The sequence below is a fragment of the Aquarana catesbeiana genome, linkage group LG01 (assembly GCF_042186555.1).
Source record: "Aquarana catesbeiana isolate 2022-GZ linkage group LG01, ASM4218655v1, whole genome shotgun sequence".
Lineage (NCBI taxonomy): Eukaryota > Metazoa > Chordata > Amphibia > Anura > Ranidae > Aquarana > Aquarana catesbeiana.
Genome location: NC_133324.1, coordinates 230,386,045 through 230,407,963, shown reverse-complemented (window position 1 = coordinate 230,407,963; position 21,919 = coordinate 230,386,045). Strand labels below are relative to the sequence as shown.

The 21,919-nt window shown below is 40.7% G+C and overlaps 1 protein-coding gene across 1 annotated transcript in view; it reads left to right on the top strand.

Annotated features, from left to right (window-relative positions):
- FBXW8 (F-box and WD repeat domain containing 8) overlaps positions 1–21,919 on the top strand; it is a 211,775-nt gene that overhangs the window by 103,916 nt on the left and 85,940 nt on the right. Inside the window, exon 5 of the mRNA XM_073625799.1 lies at positions 15,830–15,987. Within this exon, the coding sequence (XP_073481900.1) occupies positions 15,830–15,987 (158 nt within the window). The remainder of the gene's footprint in view (positions 1–15,829; positions 15,988–21,919) is intronic.

Genomic DNA, 21,919 nt, shown 5'->3' with positions numbered 1-21,919 from the left:
CAGATTCGGAAAACTGATGTCTTATTTGTTCTGCCCGAAGGTCCTAAGAAAGGACAGGCAGCGTCGAAATCCACTGTCGCTAAGTGGATTCGGCAGGTTATAATTCAGACTTATGATTTAAGGGGTAAGATTCCACCTTTTCAAGTCAAAGCGCACTCTACCAGGGCAGTTATTGCTCCTTGGGCAGTGCGTCACCAGGCCTCCATGGCTCAGATCTGTAAGATTTTATCAAGTGGATGCAAGAAGGCTTGAGGATATCGCCTTTGGGCGCAGTGTGCTGCAGGCAGCAGTATAAGTCCTCTAGTCTGGGGGTGCCCTATGGGTTGTCTCTCCCTCCCCTCAAATAGCATTGCTATGGGACATCCCACATAATGATTACTATAGTGCTCTGTGTCCCATGATGTATGATAAAGAAAATAGGATTTTTCTAACCGCTTACCTGTAAAATCCTTTTCTTGAAGTACATCATGGGACACAGAGGTCCCTCCCCTCTTTTTGGGGTTTAGATGTATTGTTTTGCTACAAAAGCGGAGGTACTCCTGGAAGGAGGAGGGGTTATATAGGGAGTGAACTTCCTGTATTTGGGTATACCGGTTTCCATCACCTGAAGGTGCCTATATACCCACATAGTGATTACTATGGTGCTCTGTGTTCCATGATGTACTCCAAGAAAAGGATTTTACAGGTAAGCTGTTATAAAAATCCTATTATTAACCTAAAAGTATATGTGGATGAAACATGTCAGTGTACAATTTGTTTCTCAGTCACCATGGGATTCATTCTCTGTAGTCTGCAAAAAACCTGGTTGATCTTGCTGTTCTTTGTCTCCCCCTCCTGTTCATGTCCCCACTGCAGTTGGGAAATTTGCAGAGTATCGCTGGCAGCTCTGCACATACTCAGTTTTCAGTGTATTTTCTGCCCTGGGCATTTCCTCCCTATCACATCTGAGCAGCCCATGTGAGTATAGAGTCACACATTTGGGCGTATACACAATGGTAAATGACAGCCAACTCCCTCCCTCCCTCCTCCTCCATGCCCACTAACCAGCTAAACACAATGGGGATAGGATATTACATCTTGATTGATGGTGGCTTCACCACTGTGTTATAAAAAAAAATGCGTTTGAAAAAACGCTGCGCAGATACCGTGTGATATAAAAAAATTGCAATGAGCTCTATTTTATTCTATAGGGCCTCTGCTAAAAATAAAAATAAAAAAATATATAAATATATATTATAATCTTTGGGGGTTCTAAGTAATTACATGTATGAGCAAATGTATGAGCAAAGTGTCAAAATTGGCCTGGATGGGAAGTGGTTAACGTGTCTAAATATCTCTAAATAGTGAATGTGTGCATGACATAGGGACTGAGGCTGAGGATAAAATTGTGTACATTGGAGAAGATGTGCAAATTGCTTTGTATGCCAGGTAATGTGTTTTCATTGTAATGCCCCGTACACACGGTCGGACATTGATCGAACATTCCGACAACAAAATCCTAGGATTTTTTCCGACGGATGTTGGCTCAAACTTGTCTTGCATACACACGGTCACACAAAGTTGTCGGAAAATCCGATCATTCTGAACGCGGTGACGTAAAACACGTACGTCGGGACTATAATCGGGGCAGTAGCCAATAGCTTTCATCTCTTTATTTATTCTGAGCATGCGTGGCACTTTGTGCGTCGGATTTGTGTACACACGATCGGAAATTACGACAACTGATTTTGTTGTCGGAAAATTTTATAGCAAGCTCTCAAACTTTGTGTGTCGGAAATTCCGATGGAAAATGTGTGATGGAGCCCACACACGGCCGGAATTTCCAACAACAAGGTCCTATCACACATTTTCCGCCGGAAAATCCGACTGTGTGTACAGGGCATAAGAGAGGAGCAAATTTATAGGCCTCGTGCAACTGGACATTTTTACAGCTGCTGTTTTTGGCTTCGAGGGGTTGTAAAGGTTTACGTTTTTTCACCTTAATGCATCCTATGCATTAAGGTAAAAAAACATCCGACAATGCTGCCCCCCCCCCCCCCAGCTTTACTTACCTGACCCCTTGAAAGTCCCGCGCTCGCTCCCGACATTCTCTTTGCCGCTTAGCCTGGCCGTTGATTGGCTAGAGTGGATGGCTTGAAAGCAGCGCAGCCATTGGCCCGCGCTGCAGTCATTCACATCCAATGAGGCGGCGCGCCGGGGGGGGGCGGCGAGTGATACAGTCAGTGGCTATAGCCGCCGGCTGTATCACGGGAGCACGCTCGCAAGAACTAAACACCATGCGAGGGAGCTCGCGTGAAGGTGTTTAGTTCTGGCTGGGAGGAGCTGAGACAGCTGCCGAGGGACCCCAGAAGACCAGGTTCGGGGCCACTCTGCAAAACGAGCTGCACAGTGGAGGTAAGTATAACATGTTTTGTTATTTAAAAAAAAAAAAAAAAATACCTTTACAACTCCTTTCAGGCGTTTTTTTTTTTTTTTTTTTTTTCTGCAGCCAGTAAACTCCCGAGCATGTTATCCTATGTGTCCATGCGCACATTGCGTTTTTTGGCAGGGTGTTTTCTGGCTTGAAAAAAACCCAGAACTAGTGAGTTTTAATAGGAGTTTTTCAGCTGTAAAAATGCTCTAACTCTTATAAAAGCTTAACATTGATACCGTGGCTATTCTGCGTTTATCAGCGTTTTTGAGCCATAAGCTTTTGTGGCGTATAGTTTTGCTGAACAAAAATCTAAAAAAACACAACAGCTTAAAAACACTACTGCAAACTCATTCCCTCACTCACTCATTACAAAAAAATACTTGACAGTTTTGGTTACTTTTGCTGAATCACTTAGGGAAAATTTAAACGGAATGATTAATGGTGTTTTTTTGTTTTTTATTTCTTTTTTTTTCAGATCAGCGTTTATTAGAAAGACAATAAATAATCATCGGGCGTGTATATTTATCTATTGATTTAGTCACTTGTAGACATTTTTCAGAAGCTTCTCCTCTAGAGATTATCTGCAGGCTGTGCCTTGCATTAATCTAATACCGATGTGTTTGTACGAAGCCTGAGAGATGGAGAACCTTGTGTTGATCATTAAAGTTTCATCAGGCGGTTACGATGCTTGTTTTCTGGGTCAGACCTCCAATCCCTTTTCATTTGAGACACAGTTGGCTGCGGTTACCTCACTCCCAATCAATGTTGTATACACTGGCCTTTCTACTGTTACATCTCCCGCAGGAACGCCTTAAAGTCATAGGGCTTTCAGTTTTTCCTACCGAGAACATGGTCTTTTTCTAGTGCAAGTTCACTTTGGGACATGAGTCGTATGCCTCACTACTGATATTATTGTACAATTCTGATGATGACTTTCTTAAAATGCAAATCTTAATCATACAGTACAGGACACAGGCTTGATATTCATAGACTCTGGGCTATCGGCTGATGCCTTTAAGTGAGTGGATGCTGGAAAAGCTTTGAGGACATAGCCCCTGAGTTCCCCCACCATAACCCTACCCCATGTTTTGAGTCACTATCTTCTAATGCAGGGGTCTCAAACTGGTGGCCCTCCAGCTGTTGCAAAACTACAAGTCCCATGAGGCATTGCAAGGCTGACAGTTAAAAGCATGACTCCCACAGGCAGAGGCATGATGGGACTTGTAGTTTCGTAACAGCTGGAGGGCCACCAGTTTGAGACCCCTGTTCTAATGTAACAATAGAAGCCGTGCATCCGGATCAGTGATACCTCAGTAAATCCTTGGGAGCTGTACCCAGACACTGCACCATAGGCAAGGCGTGTAATGTTGCTTCAGGCACTGGATCCTGAGTTAGCACTCGCCTTTGATTCCAAGTTAACATTTTCTGATAAGAGGGTTTCTGTCAAACCTAAAATTCCCTGTTCAGAACCCCTCTTGTATTAACATGGAAGTCCCCCTCCCCGGTGTTTTCTTAGGGATAGGAGCTAGTAGGAAATTTGTAATATAAAAATAATATGCAATGCTTTTTAATCAGGGCCACTACATTTCACTGATTTGTAACTTAACCAACAAGTAACATAATTCACAGCTAACCCAAGATCTTACAGCTACTTATGAAGAAAATTTAGGAATTGGCACCTCTCCGTGTTTTAAAATGGATGTGCTCCAATATTTTGGAAATCCCCATTAGTGGTGTGTGTGTGTGTGTGTGTGTTTTTCTCTGAATCAAATGACTTGGTCTTCATGCATCTCTACCATGTACACAAAAAGAGAAATGGAAAGGTGTAACTTTCATCAGAAATAGCAAATATAAACTCTTCTCTCCTGCTGTATGAAATACCTTCAGTTGTTGCTCAGCTACATGTGATCATCCAGGACTTGGCGGGACTTTTGTTTGTTTCAAGGCGAAAGTCTTCAAGTTTATGTGCATCAGCTTTTCACAGCCCCTTGAGTACTCATGATATTTATGGAATTTAAAGGACTCTGTGACGAGGGGAAGGCGATCAAACTTTCTAAAAGTGCATGCTCATACCTACAGCATCCTCCAGAACCTTCCATTCATGGTCAAATGCTGGGCCATTCTGACAGGAAATCTCCAACAACTGTGAAGTGTCAGAGCTTGCTGCTAACTCCGCTTCTATACTTTCTTTTTTGACCATCACTGACTGTTAGTTTCACTGGCCAATAGGCATGTGCAGGAGGCAAAAGGTGGCTTTGGTGCGATCAGGAAGCACCATATCGTTGTCTGTCAGTCAGCTTCATCTGTGATGGGAAGGTTTAGGAAACCAGAGGTTTATCCACTTTGCCCTCCATGGTAGAATTTTGTCAACCAGTTGAGGGCACTGAATGTGCTACACATGCCCAAAAAAGCTTAATCAAAGTACACAGGGCGAGTGTAGCATGTCCAGTCCTTCTGTCGTGCTCTCTCACACTTGTTAGCGATCCCCGAATCCAAAATAAAAGCCAACAGTTGTGTAAAGATGGCACCTCTAGCAGTGGCTGCTGTCAAAAAGGACAGTCTAATACAATAGCACAAATTTATCAACTCTGTTCAGACGCTAAATATATACAAAGTAATGTTACTTTGTATCTACTCTGTTCATTCACTCTGCTCCAATCTGCAATATGTCTGTTAAAGCAGCCTAATAAGTAAAAAAAAAAAAAGCTTTAAAAAAAATTATCTATTTAACACCTTTTAACCCCAAGTTTCTGCTAATTCGCTCTAGTTAAAGCATGTCTATAGTCAAAATTTTAAATCATGTTCAGTTCCACATTGTATTTCATTACTCTATCCAAATTTAAAGTTTGTAAACTTTTTGAAGATCTCCACACATTTACTTGATTTCTGTGGCATGTAATCACTTTGCCCTGTGAGTAGGCCCTGCTGTGTCACATGTCACACATTTCCCAGAGTCTGCCTTCTGAACTACAGAGGTGCTGAGTGGAGGAGTTTCAGGAGGTGGAGTCAGTACAGGAATCACATCTTACAGGCAGCAAGGCACCATGAAATATGTAGTCCTTAAAAATTCAAATTAAACAACAGAGATGAAACTGCATAGCATACAAGGAATCCAGGAAAATGTGGAAAGAGATGATCAGCACACAGACAGAACTCACAACATAAGCTTCCCTGAACATTTTTCAGGGACGCTTATATTGGGTTGTCAAAAATTAATATTGTGGTGTGTGTATAGTTATTACAATTTTGATCTTATAAAATGAAAGTGTTTGCTGTGACCATAGAATGTCTTTAACTCCTTCTTCAACTATAATTTTACTTCTGATTTGATCTTATTCCTCTTTTTATTAATATATAACCCTTTTTTCATGTTTAGTTTTTTGTTTGTTATTTTGTTAGTGTTATGCAAAATTAACACAATTAAAAAAAACTTTTTGTTTCATTTGTAAATAACTTTGCTATGCTTTGTACCAGAATCATAATTTTAGTGTAATTAAAGGCTGGTTCACACCAGATGAAGTCGGTGCATTTTAGTCTGCATCAAAAACACATGCACAGTGCTTTCCTTGTATTCCAATGGCTATAGTCCACTCTAGTGCAGTGCGTTCCGGTGTAGTCAACAAAAGCGGAACATGCTGCTGCTGTTTTGTTCTGTATGGAACACGGCAAAACACACCAAATGCACGTATCCTGCATTGAAATGAAGAGAAAAAAGGGGGGGAAAACGCATCAAAAAATCTTATTGGAACACATAAAAAATGAGCATGCAGAAAAGCATCCGGAATGCAGAAATTGTGGTGTGAACAGATCCTTTAACCAGTTCTGGCCCGCCCACCGCACATATACTGTGGTAGAGCCACCCAGCTGCGGAAAGTCGCGTAACGGTATGTAACTCTGTGCTATTGGGTGCACGTGCTGCTCCCGCTGTGATTAGACACAACGGGAGTCAATCAGCGGATCCGGTGGCCGCTATGGGAGTCGCGCCCCACCAATCGTTCACAGGAGAGACGGATCCGCTGTTCTGTCAGGAAGGGAAAGAGGGATCTTGTGATTCGGCTAAGTTGAATCACGGATCTCTTTTACTTCAGTGTGACACTGCCCCACATAGTAAGCACCTCCTAGGGAGCATTTAACCCCTTGATCGCCCCTGGTGTTTAACCTCTTCCCTGCCAGTGTCAGTTATACAGTAATCAGTGCATTTTTATAGCATTGATCACTGTATTGGTATCACTGATCCCCAAAAAGTGTCACTTGGTGTCAGACTTGTACGCTGCAATGTCGCACTCCCGCTAAAAATCACAGATTGCCATCATTACTATTAAAAACAATAAAAAGAAAGTCCCTAAACCTATCCCCTATTTTGAAGGGCTATAACTATAAAGCTATAACTTTTGCGCAAACCAATCAATATGCGCTTGTTGGGATTTTTTTTACAAAAAATATGTGGCAGAATACATATTGGCCTACATTTATGAGGAAATATGATTTTTTTTAAATTTATTTACACTGGGAATGTTTTATAGCAGAAAGGTAAATATTTTTCATTTAAATTGTCGGTCTTTTTTTGTTTATAGCACAAAAAATAAAATACGATCAAATACCACCAAAAGAAAGCTCTTTTTTTGGGGAAAAGGACATCAATATTTTTTGGGTACAGTGTGGCACGACCGTGCAATTGTCAGTCAAATAAACACGGTGCCATATCTGAAAAAATGGCCTGGTCAGGAAGAGGGTAAAACCTTCCGGAGCTGAAGTGGTTAAAGTGGGACAAATTCAGAATAAAGTCGTTTATTCGCATGTAAACAGTAAATGAGGAACTGTCATCGAAGTCAAAGCACAGCTGTAAAAGGTTGACAGTTCACCAATGATTTAGTAGGAGTGAAGAAAGAACTGCTTCAATTTCTATTGTAAACACAAAAAGTATGACAGTTGGAGTATACTGTGTGCTTTATAAACAAGCAGGTTGTTCTCCAGGCACATTCTCTATCACGTCATGCTATTTGAAAATAATACTTTTTTGTAAATTGTTATTTAATCCTGCCCTGTATATTAACATTGCATAGCTAAGGCAATCTAAGGAAAGAATAACATTAAATTGTAGCTAAAGAAAGTTGTTAGGTGGTAGACCATCCACCTGCCTCATTGTTCTAAAATGTTTCTGCCTTAGATGGCTCATCTGTCCTTACATATGCTTGTCTTCTTATTTTCTCCTCCAAAGACATGACATCACCATTAAAAGATCATATTACTAAACAAAAGAGTGGCTTCCAGTTACATTAAGTGTTCAGTGTATACCGACAACCTCACCCTGAAGCATAGGAGGGGCTGGGAGAGATAGATTTGTAAGATATCTATACAGAAACCCAAAGTGTCCTCTCCACCTGAACCCACTGCTAACTCTTTCAAAGGCCTCGGGGAATAGAAATCTAATATGTCACTTACCTCAGCCCACAAGGGGGTTGGAAATATTTGTAGTTGAAATGCTTATGAAGGTTACCTTGGTACAGTGCATTGAGTGTTGCATTTGTATGGTATAATATATGCCATAAGCTGATGTGTTTTTATATATATATATCTATAGCCTTCACTACAGTTAAAATGACTGAAGCAAGAGCCTTGAAAATAAATATGCATAGCCTTGTTTTGTAGCGTAAACCAATAATTCTCAGTGAAAGATGGTAGTAGAAGATATTTATAGTTACTGGCAGTCAATGGCATTACTGTTGAACTCTAGGCGGAGATCAACAAAGAAGCAAAAGTTAAACTTTTTAAATTGAAATTTTTTGTCTACACCACCCCTACTTTTAGATTTGATCAGACCATATTTACCTTAAAGTGGACCTAACCTCATGCAACCTTCTTATAATGTGAAACAAGCCAATTATGAATGATGTCGCTCTTACAGTGCACAATATAGAGCTGCTCTTTTGCGTAGGCCCAATTTTTTATTTCACAGCACTGTGTAGCTGGGAGGTAGCAACGCTGTCTGTGGAGATACTTTTATCTGACAGCCATTCCTATTTCCAGATTCTATTTTCTTGATGGCACCATCACTGTAGCCAGTGATCAGGGGCAGGATATGGTTCCGATGATGTCAAATTCCTGACAGGAACCCATGTTGCTAACAGGAGGGTGTTAAGGCACTCACAGGTGTGAACCCGCTCTGCTACTTCTAATCAGAAATGTTATGTTAATTTTTTTTTTTCTTTTTTTTCTTCTGATTGCTTTGTCTAGCTTACATGGGATTCAGTTTGTATAAGAGCAGTGTTAACACCAAGCTTTCAACAAGCTTTTTCAAAGCATTTTGTGAAGCTTTCAGCAAGCTTTAAGCAGCTTAAAGCATTTAAAGCGCTTTTCAGATCCAGTATGGGAATGTTGGAACACATATGCTAATGAGTACTTCCTGTCACTTTCAAGCTGATGTCCAGGTTTACATTCACTTGAAATAGTTTGTTTGAGCCAAGCTGGCCTGAAAGAACTCTTTTCTTTACTAACTAATGTGAGCTCACTAGGGGCACTGTATAAACTGTACGTAGCCTCAACTACATACGGTATACGTCGCTGTGTTTTGGGTGTGAGTCGAGACCTTCCGGTCTCACATCCAGAACAAAATGGCAATGAATACAAAGCTGCTTCTGATTGGCTGAGTAGGAGATCGTGACATCAGCTTGCCCTTCCAACTAAGCCAATTAGAGAAAACTTTGCATTCATTGATAGAATACAAAACTGCCTATGAATGGTGGAGAGCCGCTCAGCTCGACACTATTTTCTTCTGAATGTGAGGCAGGAAGGTCTCTTCTCCAGAAACAAGGTGCTGTATATTGTATATGGCTGTATACAGTTTATACAGTGCACACAAGTGAAGGAGATAGTTGGTTTTGGGCCAGCTTGGCCCAAACAAACTAAAGTGAAAGTAAACCTGGAGATCAGCTTAAAACTTTAGATTTTAATTATACTGTAGGTGAAAATATTGTTATCGCCATGCTGTATGCATGTCACATTAAAGTCATTTTATTTTAGTTTTACAGTGTGGAAGAGTTAGAACCCCCCCCCCTTTTTTTTTCTTTTCTGGTGTCCCTTTGGGATCATTTCCTTTAACTTTCTGTACTGAGCACACAACAGCAGGTGAGAGTAAGTTAGTCTCTTGAACTTGAGGGCAAATCACCTGTTAGACCATTGTCACTGTAGGACATGTCCCCAATAGAAGATTTGTTCTAACATCCTGATGCAGTGACTAAAAGATTTTGGATTTCATTCACTTTCTGTCAAGGTGACAACAGTCAGCAGGCCAAATAGAGTAAATCTCCTTATCGGGGATGCAGCAACAAAAAATGGTTTTAGGCTTAGATACGTTTATTTATATTGATTTATATTGGTAGACCAGTTAGTAGTGGTGTTTGTCATGATATCATCTCAGTTTGTAGTTATTGTGAAGTATAGAATAGCTTAGTTTGACTTTAACCCGAATGAATAAAAAATGAAATGATAAAAAGCAGTTGCACACATTTTTGTACTCCCTGTATTTTGAAGCTTTTTTTAATTGACGACTTTTATTTAGTTGTGACGCAGAAACATAAATCAAAAAGAGAATGCACCTTTTGCAATACGCATCCTCTGTCAAAGCTAACGTGTGTGTGTGTGTGTGTGTGTGTGTGTGTGTGTGTATATATATATATATATATATATATATATATATATATATATATATATATATATATATATATATATATATATATATATATATATATATATATATATATATATATACACATAATGTTTTTATACAAAATTGAGACAACTTGCATGCTGGATTTACAAAATTTTCCTTTTAGGAAATGCGTGAATCTGGGGTAAAAGGTACACCTTGTGTGAAAAAATGTGTGTGTACTGTATGTACTGTGTACTGTATGTTTGTGTGTGTGTGTGTATATATATGTGTGTGTGTGTATATGTATATATATATATATACAATATGGTCTTCACCGATTTTATTTTTTTCAGCTTCCTGTGAACTATGCCTTGTTCCTCTGCTTAATCTTTAGCCCCGATTCACACTGGTGTGACTTGTCATGCAGTTTGACAGATCAAAGTCGCATTACAGATCGCACTGTTTCTGGCTATGGAACCATTCGGATCTCTGCGGCTTGGACTTGAACCAACTTTGAAAAGGTTCCTGCACTATTTTTGACGATTTAATGTGCAAATTGCATTGACATCTGTGCACGAAGCCGCACAATAAATCTCGCTGACTGGCGGCTTTGAAATCATGCTGAAGCCTGCAATCGGTGTGAACCGGGGCTAAGGCTGCATTCACACTTTGCTTTTCCTAAACATGTGACAAAACACACAGGATACGTGTGTTTTTCTGCGCATTTCAGATGCAACCCAATACAAAACAAATGCATTGAAAAAACACACTGCCCGCACAAAAAAAGTCTGGGAGCTTTTTTGTTGCATTTGTGTGTAGCACAAACCCATTGAAGACCAGCACAAAAAACGCTATAGCACAGTGTAATGCCCTGTACACACGGTCGGACTTTGTTCGGACATTCCGACAACAAAATCCTAGGATTTTTTCCAACGGATGTTGGCTCAAACTTGTCTTGCATACACACGGTCACACAAAGTTATCGGAAAATCCGATTGTTCTAAACGCGGTGACGTAAAACACGTACGTCAGGACTATAAACGGGGCAGTGGCCAATAGCTTTCATCTCTTTATTTATTCTGAGCATGTGTGCCACTTTGTCCGTCAGATTTGTGTACACACGTTCGGAATTTCCGACAACGGATTTTGTTGTCGGAAAATTTTATATCCTGCTCTCAAACTTTGTGTGTCGGAAAATCCGATGGAAAATGTGTGATGGAGCCTACACACGGTCGGAATTTCCGACAACAAGGTCCTATCACACATTTTCCGTCGGAAAATCCAACCGTGTGTACGGGGCATTACTCTCGGTTTACATGCAGGTTACCTGTGCTTTTACCTAGCCTTCTAATAGATTGGGCATTTTTGGTTCAATTTCCTGAAGCGCAACAAAGATGCAGCATGCCGGACTGTGGCCAAATTGCAGCGCATCAGTGTGAAAGTGCCCTAAACTTCTGGCTTCCCTTAGCTAGATTAAATGACAACCAAATCCAAATTACATTCAGCAGTTTTCGTAAACTGGTTTAAATAGAAGACAAATTTAGCCACCACTTCTAAGTACTTGTAAGCTGCAATATAATAAATACATTTGTATTCGGGTATAATATCACTGTAATTATGGGTACACACACTGTGACATATACTATTTCAGTATCCAAAGTCAGGTCATGTTTGGCACAAAAGGTTTTATCACGGCCTTTAAAACCCTTGATGTTTTGTTCATGAGAGATGTTTAAAATGAATGTGTTGTTGATTACTGTTGGAATATAAATGTAGGTCCAGCTAATAAACTGTTGATCTGCTGCACCTTTAAGGTGTTTCTAGTGGAAAACAGTTAAATGGATAAAAATGTATCCGCCAAGACTGAGTGCCCAACGGCTGACAATTAGCCGGCCTGTCAGCACCACTTCTCCATCGTTTGATTGTGGTTGGCATGAGACCCTGATGAAGACATCTGGGGCCCTGGAGGGAGATTGCGGCTATTTTTCTCCCACCACTGGACCTCTTTGTACTGGATGATATTTGTCTGTGCATTAGCCAGGCTGGCTTGAAAGCTGGCATTTTGTTTCCTTTGCCCTGGACACTTTATCTTTGCTTTTTCAGTGCCACTTTGTTAGGGGCACAGTCCAGCTCACAACTGCAGTCCTTTTTTTTTCTCCAAATGCCAGCTTTATACAATGGGAACTTTTGTACTATTTCTTTTTACCACTACTTTGTTGGTCAAGCATTATCTCTCTTTGGAAAACTGGGACATGATGGGGACACTGCCAGGGTGATCCACTAGTTCCAGCAAATGCATTAGACAGATTCTGCCACCATACTGCTCAGCTGTCACACAGCTACTCAGCTGCTATGTGTGGAGAAACACACAACCAGAATGTCTCCTAATGAGGCATGTTAGAAAAATATTACCAACTGTGCCATGTCACATCTCCGACTCTGGGATCTTTGTTTCCAAAGTTCACTAGAAGGAAAGCAGCACTCAATAGTATTGTTATTTACAAACCAAAAGAAAAAAAAAACCCTCTTGGTTTTGGGACATTTGTAGGTAATTGCATAGAATATAAATTATTGATACACATAATAAAATAAAAAAGGATTAAATCAGGGCTGTTATCATGTGTACAGACATATATTACAATGTGAACTATACATGTTCACCTACACCTCCTGTCAACATTGCAGAATCAATGATGTTATGTCGTGGAGTTTGTTAATACAGAAGCACCCAATGTGTTTCAAAATAATATTCGTTCTCTTTCTCAGTGTACAAAGTGTAGGACAAATTTTTTGCTGCTAGATGTAGAGACCCATAGACAGCCGCCACTTAAAAACATAGGTACAAAGGAAAGGTGATGGGACTTTACATGAGGCATGTCATTGCAATGGTGATACTTGAATATATATAAATATAATTTGATTACACAATCAAATAGGAAAATCCATTACTGAGAATTGCATAATATATTATAAACAATAATGATAGTGATAATAATATAATTGGATTAAACCATAAAAGATTAATTAACATACCAAATATGATAATATTTAATACAGATAATCAACATGATTGGTACAAAGAATTCAGAAACAATGATACAGATCATCATATAAGCATAATTAACAGGACAAATAGGTCATGCATCCTAGATAAAAGCCAATAAATGGTTAATTTGAAAATTCATAATTTGGGCAGGCTAGTCTTGGCACTCTGAGTTGGAAACTACGTGTTTCATGGCTTATAGCCACTCATCAGGAGTAAGATGCACGATTATATTAGAAAAAATGAAAGACTGAAAATTCTGTTACAAAATGTTTTAAATACATTTTTCTACTTAACTGATGTGCACTGATGGGCTGCCCTGATGGGGCTGCACTGTTAATCAGGGCACTGATCAGTGCGCTGATCAACAGTGTAAACAATGTGCTGACAGGCTTGCCAGTTAACGGCTCTCTTTTAATCCCACAGAGACAGGGTGGGAGGAAAGGACTGCCAATAACCGGCAAGTTTGTTTACATGTGATCAGCTGTGATTGGACATGGCTGATCACATGGTAAAGGGGCCGCTGTGGTTGTCCCTTTTACCTCAATTTGTGATCAGCTGTGGGGTGGAGTTCGGTTCCGGGAGGACATTCATGGATGCCATCTCAGAACTGGGCGACCACGCTGTAGCTGTCTTTCCGCTATAGCGCGGTCGGCAAGTGTTAAAATGGTTGTAAAGGCAGGAGGTTGTGTTTTATTTATTTATTTATTTATTTTAAGCTTAATGTATTCTCTGCATTAAGGTAAAAAAAACTTTCCATGTTCCACTCCCCGGCCCCTCTAAACATTTACCTGAGTATGATCTTGATCCAGCACTGTGTCCCAGAGCAGCAGTGCTGCTTCCTCTTTCTTTCCTCACAGGCTCAGAGACAGCGGCGGAAGCCATTGGCTCCTGCTGCTGCTGTCAATCAAACCCTGTGAGGAAGGAGAAAGGGGTGGTGCCGAGCCACGTGTGTGTGTCAATAAACACACCCTGATTTGGGATTGAACCCGCACAAATGCCCCCATAACAAGCAGCTTGCTATAGGGGCACTCAAAAGGGAGGAGGAGCTAAACGCACCAGCAGACGACCCTAGAAGAGGAGATTCTGGGCTGCTCTGTGCAAAACCATTGCTCTGAGCAGGGAAAGTATTGCATTTTTGTTATTTAACCACTCGCCTACTGGCCACTTTTACCCTCTTCCTGCCTAGGCCAATTTTCAGCTTTCACCATTGCCACGCTTTGAATGACAATTGCGCAGACATACAACACTCTACCCAAATGACATTTTTATAAATTTTTTTCACACAAATAGAGCTTTCTTTTGGTGGTATTTATTTACTGCTGGGTTTTTTTATTTTTTGCTAAAAACAAAACAAAAAGAGACCGAAAATTTTGAAAAAAAAAAAGTAAATTTTGTAAATAAGTACTTTTTCTCCTTCACTGATGTGTGCTGATGAGGCGGCACTGATGAGGCAGCACTGATGAGGCAGTAATATGCGGCACTGGTGGGCAGCACTCACTGGCATTACCGATGGGCACTGATTGGTGTCACTGATGGGCACTGCTGGGGCTGTACTGTAATCGGGGCACTGATGATCAGTGCCCTGATTATGTGTACAGGTCTTTCCTGCGAGATGCCGCTGATCGGCTCTCCTCGCCACACACACAGTCAGTGTGAGCTGAGGAGAGCCGATCAATGGCACTTCCTTGTTTATATGTGACTGGCTGTGATTGGACACAGCCGATTACATGGGTATAGAGCTGCGTCATCGGCTCTTTACCGAGATTTGGTACAATCACCGCGCTGCGTGCCGGTTCTGGGGCGCTGTCATATGATGTTGTCCCAGAACTAGAGTGCATCCTGCCCGCCGTTATTTTACTATACGGCAGGTGGGAAGTGGTAAAATAAAGCTTTATAATTACTTTAATGCTTATGGTTGAATGTCTTTAAGGCTATTTTTTTTAGGAACAAATGTTAGGGAATAATACATTTGTCCAGCGAAAGGCAACAAATAGAAATGGCTGAATCAGCTGAAATTCAAGGTGTGGTTGACCCTGCAAGTACCACTCGGCTCAAGAAAAGTTGATTTAAAAATCGAGTGAGCCAAGTGGAAAGTGCAGTGCTACTGTATTCTGGTAGCCACAAGTGCCATGGTTGCCGTGGATGGAGGAATTAATTGAGATTCCTTTGTTTAGCCTGCAGGCTGTAGTAGAGAAATTCGAGCTGTCTGTGGTCAGCTTGATCTGTAATTACACCCCAGCCCCCCCCCCCCCCCCCCAAGGGTATAAAAAAGGACTTCATGTAGTGTGTGTTTATTGTAAATTCAAGAACAGAATTTTATTTTCAGGTTTGTTACCTTTGTTTTTCACCTGATGATCCTGCCTCCTTGTTCTAGGGTGACAACACTTACTTGCTGTACTCAGTCTACAAAAGAGCAGCATTATCAACCTAGGAGAGGACTACAGATAATTTCCATTCTTATTGTCCCTATAACATGCTGATAGGTGTTCTGATTTCCACAGAGATAGCTGGGAACATAAATGATGATGTTCAGCAGAGGCAGGGAGCACAAGAAGTCAGCCTACTAAATTTCTGGCAGGATCAAAAGACTTTTTGAAAAGGACTTATGTGCAAAATGATTGCTGAAATTGTTTATTCTTAAAGGTGTAATGCACTAAATCTAGTACCTGTCTTGTTAGTACTCTCCTCATGTGTATTTACTCAGTGTTGTTTGCCTTTAAAGATACACATCAGGAGATATTCGCCTATGGGACACAAGAACTTCGGGACTTGCTGAATCTTTTCTGGAAACCACCCCTCATCTGGATCATTCTGGACAAAGTCATCAAGTTTCTTTTGTTCGGATAAACAAGTCCTTAGCAGTGGCTGCATATGAGAATGGTAATATGTTGTGTAAAATTTCAAATTAATAAAATGGCTTTATTTTATTATTTCTAGCACTGCCCTGCCAGAGGAGCTCCCTTTTGTCTGTCTGCCTACAACCAAATAGATTCTTCCTTGCTTCCTGCAAGTTCAGTATGGCTTACTAAAATGATGATCTATGTTGGTTTAGGTAATTCTTATTAACGGTTGTTTGGAAAGTGAGGTCTACTGTGTTATAATACAGTAACGTCAGACAGACAACATGGCTATTAGCAAACTTTTAACACAATTACTTTTTAAATTGGCACAGTGGATGCTTTTACAATAAAAGCAAAACTATCTTTGCAAGCTTCTGTTAGTAGCTTTTACAGAAAAGCAGTCATTTTTTTTTTCCATTTCTTATATACTGACATGTTTTGCAGGCTTAACGGAAGTGAAACACTTTGTCTTCTAAAAGCTGTCTTGGTTTTTCCTGATACTAAAAATTTTGGCACACAGTGTAGCACAAATGGCTTTTACTAAATGCGTTAAACATTTATCACACCTGAAAAAAAACAGTTACATCTGGAAAATTAATAATCACGTTTTGTGACCTGAAGTCAGCCCCCTAATCTTAACAAACTACAAACCCTAATCCCTAAATATATCATTTAACCAGGACCTAATCCTCAATAATACCCATAACCCCTATGTGTGAAGTAGATGTGGCAGAGTTTAATACAATATCATTATGGAGCTATAGCTTATCACTGTGATGAAACTCATGTTAAAAATAGGACAAAAGCTTCAGCATCTATTTACTGTGTTCCACAGTATGTATATATTGGCTGTGAAGGGATTTAAACAAAGAGCTGAAAAGCAGAAGTGCTAACCATTTCATTTTAAAGTTATGTAAATGTACTATTATATAGTGAATATAAATGGTGGGATATAAAATTACATTTCTATAGATGGTATATTGAGTTTAACAAATACAAAGCAAAATAGAAGTTGATTCAAAGGCAAAAATAGACATAAAGTGTGCTCCAACAGTGAAAATTCTCCCTGAAGCTCAGACACTCAAATAAATACAAGGGTCAACATTGTACAATGCTTTTGCTACAAATAGCATCTGTTCTATTTTCAGTATATTTTTTTCATTTAGAAGCACATTAAACTTTTAACGTAAAGAAACCTTTCCCTAGGTGGAGGTTCAAACCCCTTCCATTTGCCGCGCATATTTTGTAGTGGTTCTAAAATTAACAACTTTGCACTAAACTTACTAGGTAGATAACTTATCTGTTTATACAAAATGATCAAATCCCTAATTAGTGCTTTTTTTCAAGGATAAATATATTGATCTTTCAATTCATTTTATGTCACAAATGTATAAAATACCATTCACTTAATTTTATTTCTTAGTTATGTGCTTCTTTTTTTAAGCTCCGTGCTGCACTCAATCATAATCATTGCTGCAAATAATAAGGAAAACCTGCGCAAAAATACCTAAATAAATGATAAATAATAAAATCTGGAGGCTAGAAAAATAACCAAAATTAAAAGACAGATCACGCTCCTCAAATAAAGTGCTAAACTAAAAACCAAAAGTAATTTAAATCAATAAATATGAGATAAGTGACTAACAAAAGTACTATATGAAGATCACACTAAAAGTGCTAAATGCAAATCACATAATTCAAAAAAAGTATTAAAAATTATAAATAAATAATAGATGAATTATTGTGACTAGTGTGCCGAGTGATGATCCCAAAATTAAGTGCAAATCACATATAACAATTCATTAAAAAAAGTTCATTATCTTCAATATAGTGCTTACTTGTGATTTTCTACAAAAATTGCTGCAGTGATGAAAGAAAGTGTGCTGGTGATGGAACGCCCCAAATTCGTGCTGCCAAGTGAACTCACACCACACTTACCAGAAAAATGTAACCCCTTTCTTAATCGTACATCATGGGACACAGAGCCATAGTAATTACTATGTGGGTTATATGCCACCTTCAGGTGATGGACACTGGCACACCCTAAACAGGAAGTTGCCTCCCTACATAACCCCTCCCAGTACTGGGACTACCTCAGTTTTTTTCGCCAGTGTCTAAGGTGTTGGTCACGAGAAGATGTGCTGTGCTGAGCTCCAATGGAGCAGTCCTTTGCTGGGGCTAGCTATGCAGCCGTATCAATTCAAAGTGTCTTTTCAGGCCGAATTTAATGGTACCCGGGCCTCGTGGTGGACGAAACGAGGTTTAGCCCGTAACGCTTCTCTTTTTAGAGAGCTGGAATCTGGGATCCAGTGCTTTGGTGTTTTCAGCCATAAAGTTTTTACTGGCGGGGTGCTTTACGGGTCCAGGAGTGCGGGTTCCCTGAGGGTCCCCGGTTCCTGAAGATTTTGTAACGGAGCCCACTGTGAGGGGTGAAGATTGGGTCTGTTGGTTTTACCAAAGAAATCCCTGCGGCAGGAAAGGTAAGTGGAGGTTTTTGTAAGGAATTTTTATATTTTCTTATGAAATGTCTCTTTTAAAAGTAAATGTCATGCCTAAGAGTCACTACTGGGGGCTGTATAGAGCACATACCTTGCCATGCTTTCCTCAAAGATCATGCTGTGTCAGCAGGCTTTCCTCCGGCGATCAGCTCAGACCTCCGGTAAGATTGGGGGGGATTTTTTTCCACTAAAACCCCCCCCACCTGGACAAAGCTCTCCCCCTCTCCCTGGATAGGGGGAAGCCAAAACGATCAGCGATGCCACTCCGTTTTTTCACCGCCCCTGCACGGCGGCTTGTCCCAGGTCTCCTCCTCGCCACCCCCCCCCACATACTGATCCCGTCGGATCGGAGGCCCATGCTTGCGCGGGAAAACCCTCTTTTGAAAAGAAGGGGGGCGTGATGTGACAGAAGGGGCGGGGCTTAGCTCGGCATTGGCGTGCAGCAACGTCCGGCGTGGGAGTATATTTAAAAGTTTCATTTTTGCTGGTGCTGCTGCAGATGTCAGAGGGACACAAGCAAAAAGGGGCATGTAAGAGGTTGGTGACACAGGCATTCCCTTGGCACATTTACTAAAAGCATCAGGCTGAGCGTTAATAGCAGTGGCAGTTGCTGCATTTGTGCATCAGGCTATGGTCAGAAGGGGGTGTAAAAACACCCCCCAAAAAAGGGCTAAAAGGGTCTCCCTGAAGCTCTGGAAAGCCTACTCCTCTCTACAATGGCATCCTCCCCTGAGAGGGGGTGGCTGGTCAGAGTGAGCATCGGGGCCATGAAATGTTTGCAACTGTTTTCAACACTGCAGCCCCTGTCTATATTACTAAAGAGGTCTTTTTCCTCAGCCATGATAGGATTGGAAAATAGGTTAGTGGCTTTAATCGCAACCCAGTGTGGGACAAAATGCGACAGGTTCCCTTCCATTACCCAGGACCCTCAAACTAAGGAACTGGGGGCAGTAGAAGATGAATTTCCTCAGGGGACCATAGTGAGGCTGATGACTCCTCTTCTGAGGGGTCAAATGTGGGGGGATCAGCTTTACAATCTGTAAGATTGATGGTGCAATTTCTTACTGAATGGTCCGCTCCACATTTATGCTACCCTTAACTCAGTGTTTGGGTTCACTAAAGCCTCCTCAAGCTGTGCATGCCTTTCCTGTCCATTCATTGCTGGAAAAGCATTTTGTATCTGAGTTGGATCACCCAGATAAGCATTTTTTCCCTCCTAAAAAGTTTTTTCACACTTTATCCTATGGGGGAAAAAATTCACAAAAGGTGGGGATCCCAGCAATTGACGCTGCTATATCCTCTGTGAATAAAATTTTGACTTGTCCATCAGACAATGCTCAAATGCTTAGGGATCCAACGGATAAAAAGTTGGAATTCCTATTAGAGGTCGACCGATATATCGGCCGATATTTGGCTTTTTTTACTTAATCGGCATCGATTATAACTTCAACGGGACTTGCAAATGACTTCTGTAATAGAAGTCAATGCAAGTTTCCCGGAGTTATCTGTGGAGAGGATTCTCTCCTCCCTGGGCAGCCTGCCAAGTCTGATAAGAAGATACATTGTATCTTTTCAGGTTCTTTTTATCAATAGACTGAACTTCCTGTGGAGGAGTTCTCAGTTTAACCATTTAAAGACTCAATCTTTTCTGATACTTGTTGCTTACAAGTAAAAATCCTGTATTTTCTGCTAGAAAATCACTTAGAACCCCCAAACATTATATATATATTTTTTTTAGCAGAGACCCTAGGGAATAAAATGGTGGTTGTTGCAATATTTTATGTCACACGGTATTTGCGCAGCGGTCTTTCAAACGCAATTTTTTTTTTTTTAAATTAATGAAATAAAAAAAAAAAAATAAGCAGTAAAGTAAGCCCATTTTTTTTTCGTCCAAAAGTTTTGATTACCTGTTTTTGTGTATTTAATATTTAAGATATAGTTTTTTTTTTAAATCTAAATTATACATACAAGTGAACTGATTGGAGGTTTGTTTTGTTTAATAAATGTTTAAATGTAAAAAATTTTCGGTATCACTTATTACTTAAGGTTGCTTTCACACTGGAGCGGGCATGCGTTGACGGTAAAACGCTGTTAGTTTTAGCGGCGCTTTACCGTCATTTTAGCGGCGCTATTCGGCTGCTAGCGGGGTGCTTATAACCCAGCTAGCGGCCGAGGAAGGGGTTAAATGCGCCCATGAAGCGCTGCTGCCGAAACGCTTTGCAGGCGCTTCGGCAGCGGTGCACATTCATTTCAATGGACAGGAGTGGTGGAGCAGCGGTATACACCGCTCCAAAGATGCTGCTTGCAGGACTTTTTTTTTAACATCCTGCCATCGCATCGCCTCAGTGTGAAAGCACTCGGGCTTTCACACTGAGACTGCAGGGGAGCCGTTTTACAGGCACTTTACAGGCGCTATTTTTAGCCCAAAAGCGCCTGAAAAACGCCCCAGTGTGAAAGGGGTCTAACTGTTAGATTTTATGAGATGAAGGGGAAAAAAAAGAAAAAAAATCGGCCTAATATATCGGCCCAAAAAAATCGGCATCATATATCAGCCATCGGCCACCGCGATTTCTAAATATCGGCATCGGCCAGAGAAAAACCCCATATCGGTCGACCTCTAATTCCTATTAAAAAACACTTTTTTCTCTGCCAGGTTGAGTGTTTCAGCCTGCGCTGACAGGAATTGATCAATCCTTGAGAGACAAGTTAAACAGGTGCTCAAGGTTATCCTGTTCTGCAGACCCAGAATCTGGCAAGCTACTAGCAGCTTTATGTTTGCAATAGTCGCTAAGAGAGATTCTATCCTTCAGGCCTCGCGCCTTTTGCTAAGCGCCATGCAAGAAGCTCCTGGCTAGTCTTCCTTTTTGCAGTGAAACGGCTGTTTGGGGATGATTTGGGTAATACATCCAAAGAATTTCTCAGGGTCAACCCCAGGGACAAAAAAAGTCTTGGGAGGAAACCTACAAAATATACTAAAGCCTCCTTATGAGGACGCGCCCTGCTTGCTCGAGTGTACTCTCAAGGGTCTGACAGGAAGAGTGTCGAGACAGATGGGGACTTCCTCAATAGCTCCAGGGTACAAACTGGATTTCCAAGAGTTCATGTCTCCTTGTTTTCTCAGATCTAACGTTCCTAAGGATCCAGAGGAAAAGAAGTCTTTCTTTCAAGCATTGGACCATCTTTTGGCAAAAAAGTGATCATGGTGGTCCCCATGAAAGGGCAGGGGTTGGGGTTTTGTTCAAACCTTTTTTCACGGTGCCAAAACCAAATGGAGATGTCAAACCCATTCTGGTTCTCAAAGATCTAAACCGGTTCCTGAATATCCTCTCTTTTTTTTTGCATAGAGTCAATCCAATCAGTTGTCTCCATCCTACAAGGGGGAGTGTAACGATATCAAGTACGGGACATGAAAAGCTGTAGCTAGCTGCCATCTTGTGTGGAAGTAACCATGACAGTTTGGCTAACCATGTAACC